The sequence below is a fragment of the Callorhinus ursinus genome, unplaced genomic scaffold (genome assembly GCF_003265705.2).
Source record: "Callorhinus ursinus isolate GAN/ISIS: 27379988/994484 unplaced genomic scaffold, GSC_fseal_2.0 scaffold25, whole genome shotgun sequence".
Taxonomy (NCBI): domain Eukaryota; kingdom Metazoa; phylum Chordata; class Mammalia; order Carnivora; family Otariidae; genus Callorhinus; species Callorhinus ursinus.
Window position 1 is genome coordinate 38,558,263 of NW_027397087.1, and position 11,920 is coordinate 38,570,182.

Genomic DNA, 11,920 nt, shown 5'->3' on the forward strand with positions numbered 1-11,920 from the left:
TCTCTCTCCCCCTCTCTCTCTTTCCCTAAAATAAATAAATAAATCTTTGGGAAAAAAAATAAATAAGGGCGCCTGAGTGGCTCAGTCGGTTAAGGGTCTGCCTTGACTCAGGTCCTGATCTCAGGGTCCTGGGATGAAGCCTGGCATCAGGCTCCCCGCTCAGCGGGGAGTCTGCTTCTCCCTCTCCCTCTGCCCTTTTTCTCCCCAATCCCCCTCCCCCTGCTTGTGCTCTCTCTCTCTCAAATAAATAAATAAAATCTTTAAATAAATAAATAAATCTCAGGTAAAACATCACGTCGTCTGGGAAGCCCCTACCCCACCCCAAGTCCTCCCCACAGCTAGTTCAGTGTCTCCTGATCTATGTTTCCAGCACTCCTCCATAGTAACTCTCAGGGCACTTGACCCTTGCTATGACCTCAACCCAACTTGTCATTCCTTCCTTCCTCCATGTCCTAACACGGAACGAACCCCAGCCTGGGGGAAATAGATTAATAAACCAAGCCTTTGCAAGATATTAATAATTGGTAAAACAATTAAATCCAGCTCTTTTTTTTTAAGATTTTATTTATTTATTTGAGAGAGAGAGAATAAGAGCCAGAGAGCACGAGAGGGAAGGGGGTCAGAGGGAGAAGCAGACTCCCTGCTGAGCGGGGAGCCCGACGCGGGACTCGATCCCGGGACTCCAGGATCATGACCTGAGCCGAAGGCAGTCGCTTAACCAACTGAGCCACCCAGGCGCCCTAAATCCCGCTCTTCATTGCCCTGCCTCCTCCCCAGGCCTGGAATGCCCCCCCTTATGTTCTCCTTAGTCTACCCTCCTGCCGAGCCCCTTACCCGCCCCCACCCCGGGGTCTCAGCCTTCTCACAGTTCCTGGAGCATTTCCAGATTCAGCACAGGCTGTGTTTGGGGCATGCTTTCCGTCTCCCCCGTGGGGGAGGGGTTTGTTGCGGATCTTACTGTCTCTCCATCCCCCGCCCCACCCCCCATGGCCTTCCGCAGTGCTGACCAAACAGTGGTGGTCGGTCCGAGACCCTCAGCCCAGAGCCCTCTCCCCTCCTCACTGCCCCGCTGTCCCCGTGTTCCTGGTAGCAGATGGATCGATGGTTAGGGAATCCTAGCCAAAGATCTTCTCACGCAAAGGCGTGTGAACTTTGACCCAGGACAGGCTGTTGAGCTCCACACCAATGCCCTCTAACCTCCTGCCTGCCTCCCTCCTTCTCTTCCTGGTGATTTGGAGGCCCCTTTGTCTTGTGGGCTGTTCACTGACACAGGGTTGGCAATGAGAAGTGCAACGCCTCCCATAACCCTAGTGCACCAGACTCCTGTCCAGGAGTATGGGGAAATGGGGGGCCCTGACCCAAGGGCTGAACCTGTCCACCTTTGGACCCCTGAGGCTTTGCTGGTAGTCTGGGACAAGACACTGTGGTGGGTAGAGTCCTGACCAGGAAGCAAGGGGCCAGAGTTCTAGACTCTGCCTCAGGGCCTTTGTACTTGCTGTTCTCCTCCCCCTGGAAACTTTCTCTCCAAATCTTCCTGCCTTACTTCCTCATATATCACTTTCCTAGTATGCCTTCCTTAGTCATCCTATGTAAAACTATACCCTACTCCTAGTCTACCCCCCTCTTCTCAACTTGAGTTTTATTTGTATATTTCCAAATTTTAAATGTACTGTATATTTTATCGTGCTGTGTATGGTCTATGTCCCTCGACTAGAATGTAAGCTTAAGCAGAGTGTGGACTCTTGTTTGTTTTTTGTTTTTTTTGTGTTTTTCTTTTAAGATTTTATTTATAGGGGTGCCTGGGTGGCTCAGTCAGTTAAGCATCTGCCATCAGCTCAGGTCATGATCCCAGGGTGCTGGGATCAAGCCCTGCATCGGGCTCCCAGCTCAGTGGGGAGACTGCTTCTCTCTCTCCCTTTGCCTGCCACTCCCCCTGCTTGTGTGTGCTCTCTCTCTCTTCTCTCTCTTACTCTGAGAGAGAGAAGAGAGAGAAATCTCTACTTCAGAGAGTATGAACGGGGAGGAGCAAAGGAGAGGGAGAGAGAGAAGCAGACTCTGGGCTGAGTGCAGAGCCCAATGCAGGGCCTCCATCCCACAACGCTGAGATCATGACCCGAGCCAAAATCAAGAGTGGGACTCTTAGCCAACTGAGCCACCGAGGCACCCCCTCTCATCTGTTTTGATCAATGCTTCATCAATAGCAAACTGGCACATTGTGAAAGCATATTTGTGACATAAGTGAATGGAAACATGCAAAACTCCCAAATAGGAAAACACATCTAGTTTTCAATAGCAGAGGCCTAGTGAGATTCTGGGTCTTTGTAAGCAGGGCACCAGGTCCAAGGTGGTCAGCCGAACAGATCCTCCCCCCCGGATCCTTTTTTCAGCACCTGCTCAGTGAGTCAGTCATTCTGTTCCCAGAAGACAGGCAATTGGGCACCATCCTGCCTTCAGAAGCTCATCTCAGCCTGGCCCAGATCAGGCATCCTACCTTATGCCTCCTTCACTTCTGTCCAGGGCCAGCATCTGGGCAAGGCCACATGGCTGACCACATGGCCATGGTCACCAGAAGTCCTCAATTTCTTTCCATTTCAAAGCCCCCTGGTTCCTCTCAACGGGCCCACAATCGGGTTCCCTGCAATAATCGGCAGAGGGTAGGCTCTGGGGTGGCCCTCAGCACAGAGAGCTCTGCAGGATTGGGATGAGAGACCTCCGTATTTTGATAGGTGGGGAACAGCTGGGAAGGAGCAGACCTGGGAAACTGCACAGAGAAGGCTGGGGAACGGGGGAGAGTGCCCACAGGCTCTGGGCTAACTCTAGAGGGCAATGGAAATGAAGGCAGACCTTCTTCCTTTTTCTCTTCTTCCTTCAATAGCAACAGATACGATTAAGTTAGACCCATAGTATATGTCTGAATTTGACTAATTCTACTCAGGTTAGCAGTTGCCTTTACTGTTGGGGGAATATTTACCAAGCCAGTGAATTGTGATAACAGCCTTGCACAGAAATGTTTGGCCTGCTGAAGGGGGTGTTGGGCATGCTCAGGGGAATGCTCTAATCCCCAGTTATAGATGCCCTTTTATATATAAACACCGGGGTCTACTGAGAATGAATGTTCTCATCCTCTCATCAAAGCAAGACCTCTGCTTTGTCAGCCAAATGCTCGTGGATGACCTCCCACTGTCTCTGCCAAGGAGGTGGTCTCATTCAGACCTATCAGGGCACAGCCTGACTGCCCCACCAGCCAGGACCTGGCCACTCGACCAACTAAGAAACCCTTTCCCACCTGCCCCACCACTTGTAGACACACGATAGCCATTCCCCCCCACCTTGAGTTCTCCTCTTCCTAACACCCTCCTCAACCCCAGTTTTGTGCAAGTGTCCTCCATCTTCCTTTTCTGAGCAATGTGCTTTGGAGGAGACTGACCCTAGCCCCCCAGCCTAAAGCAGTGGGTGCCAGCTGCTCTGCACCAGCCATTGTGGCCCCAGTTGCCTTGCTGGTGATTGGATTAAACACAGATTTATGATAAGATTCTGGCCAATGATATGTAGGAGAAATCTGGTTCATGATAGGAATCTGGTTAAGAAAGACTGGTTAAGGGGCGCCTGGGTGGCTCAGTCATTAAGCGTCTGCTTTTGGCTCAAGTCATGATCCCAGGATCCTGGGATGGAGCCCCAAGTCTGGGTCCCTGCTCAGCGGGGAGCCTGCTTCTCCCTCTGCCCTCCCCCTGCTCATGATCTCTCTCTCTCTCTCTCTCTCTCTCTCAAATAAATAAATAAAATCTTAAAAAAAAAAAGACTAGTTAATGATAACAACGCATCACAAAACCTTCAGAAAGAAAGGAGAATGTTTTTTGGACCATTTGTATTGTTTTGTGTGTGAAACAAGGTCCAATTGAGGCAGCTGCCTAGGGGCCTGGGAGGGGCTGAAAGTCAAGGCCACTGCTCTGCCTAAGGGTGCTGGGTCCTAGAGAGTGCCTGCACCACTGGCCAGGAAGACAGAGGCTCCCAAGAGCCTGAGAAGGCCCAGCATGCCCACCAAAGCCTCGTGGTCAGCAGGGAAACAGAAGGCAAGAGCTAGAGGTGTGGTGGAGAGAGACTGAGATTCTGCTTGAGTTTTTATTCCCCAGGATGAAAATGGTTTTCATCCTAAGTTTGTCGAGTGGCCAGTCACCGGCAGGTAGGGCAGGCAGGCTGTTCCCCAATAGGTCTGAATGAGACCACCTCCTTGCAGACACTGTGGGAGCACATCCAGGAGCATTCGACTGACAAAGTTTTTTTGTTTGTTTGTTTGTTTGTCACTAAGAGTAATTTTATTATAGATGGGACCAAATACTTTGTGGAACGTATTTGTGATTGTTTCCTGAAAGCCACAGGAAGGACAGGGGAATTCCCTTAATGATAAAATGCTTCAAGGCAAGCTATTCTGAAAACCAGGGTCAACTGGGACAGCTTTTGAGAAAGACTTCTTCACTCTGAAAAAGGATACATGGCAAGAGGTGCAGTCCTGTCCCTCTGGTCCTGGTCATGTCTGAATGTGATGGCTGGAACTGCAGCAGCTATCTTGTGACCAGAGGGAGGCAGCTTGGGTCAGAAAGCCGAGGTTCCAAGGATGGTGGATCACATATTTGCAAAGAACCCATTTATTATTCAGGGTCCTTGCAAGAAACAGGATCCATTCAAACTGGGTCATTGGGGAGAGTTTAATAAGGACGATTTACAAAGGTGTGGGCAGGGCTTGGGGAAACCAACACAGGATAGTGTGGTACCATACAATTAGTAACAGAGAGAAGCCTCCACTCTCTTGGGCTGGAAGGGACAAGAAGAAGGTGTTTCCCTGACCCAGAGAAAGACAAAGGAGAGAGGACTGCCTGGCAGGAGCTGTGGCCTACCATAGTGACCTTGCTGGGACCTGTGGAGAAAAAGTACCCCAGCCTCATTCTCTTCCCACGCTCGCATCTCACACTAGTGCCTCCTATTGACTGAACCCAACAAGGAGCCAGAGGATGGGGGCAGCCCACTGATAGAGTCTGCAGAGTTCAGCCTCTCGGTGCACAGAGCAAGAGAGAGGGGTTAGATCTGGAGGACAAAGAGGAGTTTCAGTAAGTCTGGAATGATCTCATTCATCTGTTTGCAGGCTTGTTGTCAGTCTCCTCTGTGCAGGGCCTATCTTGTTCACTGCCATAAGCATCCCCAGAACACGCTCGGATGTGCAGTTCAGCGAGTTCACGTGGGTGGCGGTGTGGAGCACCGCTTGGAGGGATGAGCTGAGGAGGGAGCCAAGAACTGCGCTGGTCAATACGGCAGCCATGAGCCACATACGACTACTTCAATTTAAAATTAAATCGAGGGCGCCTGGGTGGCTCAGCTGGTTAGGCAACTGCCTTCGGCTCAGGTCATGATCCTGGAGTCCTGCATCGAGTCCCGCATTGAGTCCCGCATCGGGCTCTCTGCTCGGTGGGGAGTCTGCTTCTCCCTCTGACCCTCCCCCGTCTCATGTGCTCTCTCTCTCTCTCTCTCTATCTCTCATTCTGTCTCAAATAAATAAAATCTTTAAAAAAATTAAATTAAATTAAATTAAATCGAATTCTGAGGCACCTGGGTGGCTCAGTTGGTTAAGTGTATGCCTTTGGCTCACGTTGTGATCCCAGGGTCCTGGGATCGAGTCCCACATCGGGCTCCCTTCTCCAACTGCCCCTACTCATGCTCTCTCTTTCTCTCTGTCAAATAAGTAAATAAAATCTTTTTAAAAATTAAATGGAATTCAAGTTTAGGCTCTCACTTGCACTAACCACATCTCAAGTGCTCCATAGCTGCCTGTGGCTTATGGCTACCCTCTCAGATGGCACAGAGAACATTTCTAGCACCACAGAAAGTTCTATCGGACAGCACTGGCCTACAAGTGGTGAGACCAAGTAGGGGGTTCCTGCAAAAGCCCAGGCGGGAAGCAGTGCTGACAGCCTTCTGCAGACAGTGCCACAGGAATGGAGAGAAGGAGTGACACCCAAGAGGTATTTAAACAGTAGAATCCTGAGAATTCTACTAGTGGTGAATGACAGAGAAAGACTTCCAGGATTCCCAGGTTTCCAGCTGGGGTGAGGATCAGAGGGAAAGTGTGTGTGCAGGGAGGTGACATGCTTCATTTGGGCATGATGAGGATGCTGTGAGAGTGGGGTCTCGGGGTGGACACATGCAGCAGTTGATTGGATGTCCAGGACTGAAGCTCCAGGTCCATATCTTGTAGATTCGAGACCCCCTAGATTTAATGACTCACCTGTGTCCACCAAGGTGCTCCTTCTCTGCCAGGTCTGGGCACAGAGACGAAAGGGATTCAGCCCCTGCCTTCAAGGGGCCCACAGTCTCGGCTGGAGTTTGGGTTAGACGATGGGCCAGCCAAAAACCACAGCTCCTTGTGACCTGAGCCGTGGCAGAAGTGAGAATGGAATAATGAGAGGCACAAAGAAGAACTCACCCAAGGAGCAGAAAAGGGGTTGTCAATTACTGAGTCCTGACCAACAGCCAGACTGATGAATGTGCACTGAATTAATTTGTTGAGTGACCCAGGAGTGCCCTTCACCCTTCCCCTCACCTTTAACTTAGCCAAGCCCTATGTGTTTCCCTGGGATCCTCTCTTCAGGATAGGATTGCTATGAAGCTAAACCAGAGACCTTAAGCACGCAGCACAGAGCCTAGGGCATAGCAGGTGCTCAATAAATTTTAACCATAAGGATTATTGCAAGTTCCATAAAACCGATGCAGGAAAATGCCCAAAGCAGAGTCTTCACAAGCTCTTGTGCCGGTTAGCATTCTTACTTGGGAACACTAATTGATTCAAAAAATCTTATTCTGAATGCATGCTGTGTGCGAGTCCCAGTGGTAGAAACTAGAGATAAGAAGAGAAGCAGAGGCCACCTCAACCTTTAAGCTCACAGTCCAAAGGGGAGGCAGCACGAAGGAGGGCAGTGTGGAGCCTGTGGTGACTGCTGAGCAAGGTGTAGAATGACAGGCAGGAGGTAGCCAGAGAACACAGGATGGGGCATGAGTTTCAAGAAAAGGGATAGACATATATGGAGAAGACGATGGGGGTGGGGGCAGGCGGTTCATGGGGGCAAACAGAGCCAGAGAGGTGAACAAGAGCTGCTGCTGAAGCCTTTGGGTGCTAAGCAAAGGAATTTTTTTTTTAAGATTTTATTTATTTATTTGACAGAGAGAGAGAGAGGTCACAAGCAGGGGGGGAGGAGTAGAGGGAGAAGCAGGCTCCCTGCTGAGAAGGGAGCCCGACGTGGGGCTTGATCCCAGGACCCTGGGACCATGACCCAAGCTGAAGGCAGATGCCCAACCAGGCGCCCCAGGAGTTTGGTTTTTATCCTGAAATCTATGGGAAGCATTGAGGGATTTTAAAAAGAGAAGTATTCAATATACACTCCAGAATGGATAAAATGAAAAATATTAAAAATATTCCATGGTAGTGAGCATGAGAAGCATGGACCCTCATACATAGCTAGTGGGCATATCTAGTATGTTGAAAAATTGTTTGGTAGAATCTACTAGCACTGGACATATGTCTAGCCTATGACCTAGCATGTCTACTCATGGGTCTATACATAGCAGAAATACATATAAGCACATGTGCAAGGGGCACCTGGGTGGCTCAGTCAGTTAAGCATCTGACTTTAGTTCAGGTCATGATCTTGGGGTCCCGGGATCAAGCCTTGCATCAGACTTTCTGCTCAGCAGGGAGCCTACTTCTCCCTTTTCCTCTGCCCCCACCCCCGCTCATGTTCACTCTCTCTGTTTAGGTCTCTCTCTCTCAAATAAATAAATAAAATCTTTTAAAAAATCTATTAATCAAAAAAATATACATGACCAAATAAACAGTACACACAGCATGATTTCATTTATATAAAGAACAAAAACAGGGACACCTGGGTGGCTCAGTCGGTTAAGCGTCTGCCTTCAGCTCAGGTCATGATCCCAGGGTCCTGGGATCGAGTGCCGCATCGGGCTCCCTGCTCGGCGGGGAGCCTGCTTCTCCCTCTGCCTCTGCCTCTCTCTCTCTCTCTGTCTCTCATGAATAAATCTTTAAAAAAAAAAAAAAAAGAACAAAAACAGACACAACTCATCTACACTATTAGAAGTTGGGGTTGCAGTTACCCTTGGGGAGGGAGCACAAGGTGGGGGTTCTAGGGTATTGGTAATGTTCTGTGTCTTGATCTGAGGGCTAGTTATGTGGCTTTGTTAAATCTGTAAAAATTCAAGCTGTACACAATAGCTGCACTTTTCTGGATGGATCTTATAATTTAAAAGTTTCTTTTTTCACTTGTTAGCATTTAATGAACGCCCTCAAATGTGGCTTCAAGCTACTAAAACGCAGGCACCCCCGACACCCTTAATCTTCTCCTCTGCTCTTCTACTGAAGAATTTGGCCTTCACGATGACAGGCTGTTTTGGGAGTTTTCCCTTTCCCAAAACTTTGTAGTAGCCCGATCGCACCACATCAATGATGGGAGCAGCTCCAGTCTTGTTTTTGGCAGCATTTACCAGTGTCTGCTCACTGACCAAGGTCCACAGTTTATCAAGGTTGAGAGTTGGGCAGAAGCTCTGGTTCCTCTTTAAGTGGTAATGTCTCATACCAACTTTTCCAAAGTATCCTGGGTGATATTTGTCGAAGTTGATCCTGTGGTGATGCATGCCACCAGCATTACCCCGGCCTCCTGGGTGCTTCCGGTGCTTGCCGATGCGGCCGTGGCCGTGGCTCACATGGCCCCGAAGTTTCCAGGTCTTCCTCAGTCTGGATGGCATGTCGGCAGCTCAGACGGAAAAGGGAGGCCTTTCATAATTTAAAAGTTTTAAGATTTTTATTAAAAATAAAGATAGTCTGTCATGTACAAGTTCAAATGTTTTATGTAGATACTCCATCCTCAAGGATGGGGAGCAGAACTCCCCACTCCATAGGTGTGCGCGGCTCACAGTGAATTTCTTCCAAAGAGCACAGTATGGAAAGGGGCAGAAGGAGTGACTCACCATACAGAAACTTGACAAACTTCAGCCAGCTGGTCGAGGCCAACATCACCCATCCTGAGTCAGGTTGACAACATGTAGCCTTGCGCGATGTGACTAAGATGGCACTTTACTTCTTGGTCTTCCTACCAATAACCCATAACCGCAGCCTTATCATGAAAGAAACAAACAAATTCCAGTACTGGGCAGCCTACGGAATACCCGACTGGTACTCGTGAAAACTGCCAAGGTCATCAAAAACAAAGAAAGTCTGAGCAATGTCACAGGCAAGGGGAGCTTAATGAGACATGATCACTCAGTACTATGTGGTGTCTTCCTGATGGGATCCTGGAACAAAAGAATACATCAGGCAAAAGCTAAGGAGATCTGAATAAAGTATGATTTTAGTTCATTGAAGAATGAGAGCAAGAGAGAGGGAGAGGGAGAAAGAGACAGAGGTAGAGAGGAGGGTGAGAAAGGGAAGGAGGGAGGCAGGGAGGCAGGGAGGCAGGGAGGCAGGGAGGTGGGGGCAAGAGAGACACAGACAGACAGAAAGAGAGAAATAGTTTTCTGTAAATAAAATGTAGCCTAGCCTCAGACCTTGATCACTTTATTGTGTGAGCTGAACCCAGTAGAGATACAGACAGAAAACAGTTGTCCTTTCTCTCAGCCCAGGTCTTCAAACGTGCTCTGCAGCTCTATCAGACTTCCCAACCTTGCCCCTTGACCTCAGCCCAGTTTGACCCCACAGCTTTCTCCTTTTCAGGAATTAGAGAGCCCAGTCCAATCTAAATCAAACATGGCTTCTCATATCCAATTCAGGTAGGGAGCATTCCCAGCCTCCTGGGGACCCAACCAGACCCCGTGGGAAGGGGAGAAGTTTGCTCTGTTTCTGTACTCCTTCCCTCCACAGCCGCCCACCTTGCTGGCCTCTCCATCAGAGGGCATGAAGGGGGAGGGTGCTGGAGGAGAAGCCAATCTCTTTTTATCTGGCTGGTGCTGTGTATCATCTCTCTGGGTTAAGGATGCCCTTATGTAGCAGATGTTCCACGGCCAGCTTTTCATCAAGTGCCTTAGAGCCCCAACTGTCCTCACATCACAGAGTCCCAAAGTGGCTGATGGACCCTAGCTGACATCTTGCCCGCCCCCTCCCAGCTCACCCCCGCAGGGGTCCCTCTCCTCTGAAGTGAGGTCCTGTCCCTACAGGATGTCTACCTGACTCTCAGGAGACTCATATCCTGGTACTACACCCTACTCCGGTCATACAGGCTGCCCTCTGCTGCCCCCACCATTCAGCTGCTCCCCCCAGTCCAGGGATACTTTCCAGGCAGGTGCATAGCGTGCTGGTCCAGAGCAGTCTTCTGAAGGTTTGGGTCCCAGCTCTAACACATTGCTCTAGAGCAAATTACCCCACCTCTCTGTGCTTCTATTACTCCACTGTAATATAAAAATAGTATTAATCGGAGGGGGAGATGAACCATGAGAGACGATGGACTCTGAAAAACAAACTGAGGGTTCTAGAGGGGAGGCGGGTAGGAGGATGTGTTCGCCTGGTGATGGGTATTAAAGAGGGCACGTTCTGCATGGAGCACCGCATGTTATACACAAACAATGAATCATGGAACACTACATCAAAAACCAATGATGTAATGTATGGTGATTAACATAACATAATAATAAAAAACAAAACAAAACAAAATAGTATTAATTTCCATTCCACAAGATTACTGAGAATGTTTTTCGTTCATACATGTAAAGCTCTTAGAACAACTGGGCCCATAACTATCAAGCTCTATAAAGTATGTGATAAATATACAAATGGCACAGTTCCCCTCCCCATTCTCCAACCCACATGGCCTCTTGGCTGGGAGGGATAAGCCGTTCTCCCCTTTTGCAGGTATCCCGTTCTCAAAGCTAGGGTCTCCTGGACTCTCCTCACGTGGCTCCTTGAGATGGAGAGTTCCTCCTGCCTTCCCTGGGAGAGGAGAGAGAATCACCGTGGAACTCCTTACCAAGCAACAGCCCTCTTGCTACCTGAAGACTCCTTTACTTTTACTGAACGCCCGCATACTTTCCCCTAGGACCTCGGATAGCTGACATTTGCCATATCTACTCTCTGTCCTCTCTATATACATACACACATGGACATACACTTTTAAACAGAATCACTTATTTTTTATTGAAATTCAATGAATTAACATATAGTGTATTATTAGTTTCAGAGGTAGAGTTCAGTGATTCATTGGTCTTTTTTTTATTTTTTAAAGATTTTATTTATTTATTTGATAGAGAGACACAGCGAGAGAGGGAACACAAGCAAGGGGAGTGGGAGAGGGAGAAGCAGGCTTCCCGCGGAGCAGGGAGCCCGATGCGGGGCTCGATCCCAGGACCCTGGGATCACGACCCGAGCTGAAGGCAGACGCTTAACGACTGAGCCACCCAGGCGCCCGAGTCATTGGTCTTATATAATACCCAGTGCTCATTACATTATATGCCCTCCTTAATGCCCATTACCCAGGTACCCCCCCTTCACCACCCTCCCCCCAGCAACCCCCAGTCTTGTCTCCTGTGATTAAGAGTCTCTTATGATGTGTCTCCCTCTCCGATTTCATCTTTAAATAGAACCATTTAAACGTAAATTGCGGGGCACCTGGGTGGCTCAGTCGGTTAAGCGACTGCCTTCAGCTCGGGTCATGATCCTCGAGTCCCGGGATCGAGTCCCACATCAGGCTCCCTGCTCAGCAGGGAGTCTGCTTCTCCCTCCGACCCTCTTCCTTCTTGTGCTCTCTATCTCTCATTCTCTCTCTCAAATAAATAAATAAAAAAAAATCTTTAAAAAAAATAGAATGCAGCAGCCTTTTCATCTCTTTTCAGATTAAGGACTTGGGCTGAAATTCAGAGGTGGCCAGAGCATGTCCAT

General features: G+C 49.0%; 1 protein-coding gene across 1 annotated transcript; it reads right to left on the reverse strand.

The window, feature by feature from the left end:
* Positions 1-8,324: 8,324 nt before the first annotated feature.
* On the reverse strand, positions 8,325-8,828 carry LOC112833035 (large ribosomal subunit protein uL15-like). The gene has a single exon (XM_073877461.1). It carries the CDS (start codon positions 8,800-8,802, stop codon positions 8,356-8,358), a length of 447 nt encoding a protein of 148 aa, XP_073733562.1. The 5' UTR covers positions 8,803-8,828; the 3' UTR covers positions 8,325-8,355.
* Between the last annotated feature and the right edge of the window lie 3,092 nt (positions 8,829-11,920).

What these genes read in the sequence shown, in the direction of transcription:
- LOC112833035 (XM_073877461.1), bottom strand. Translation starts at nt 8,802, where the DNA reads ATGCCATCCAGACTGAGGAAGACCTGGAAACTTCGGGGCCATGTGAGC.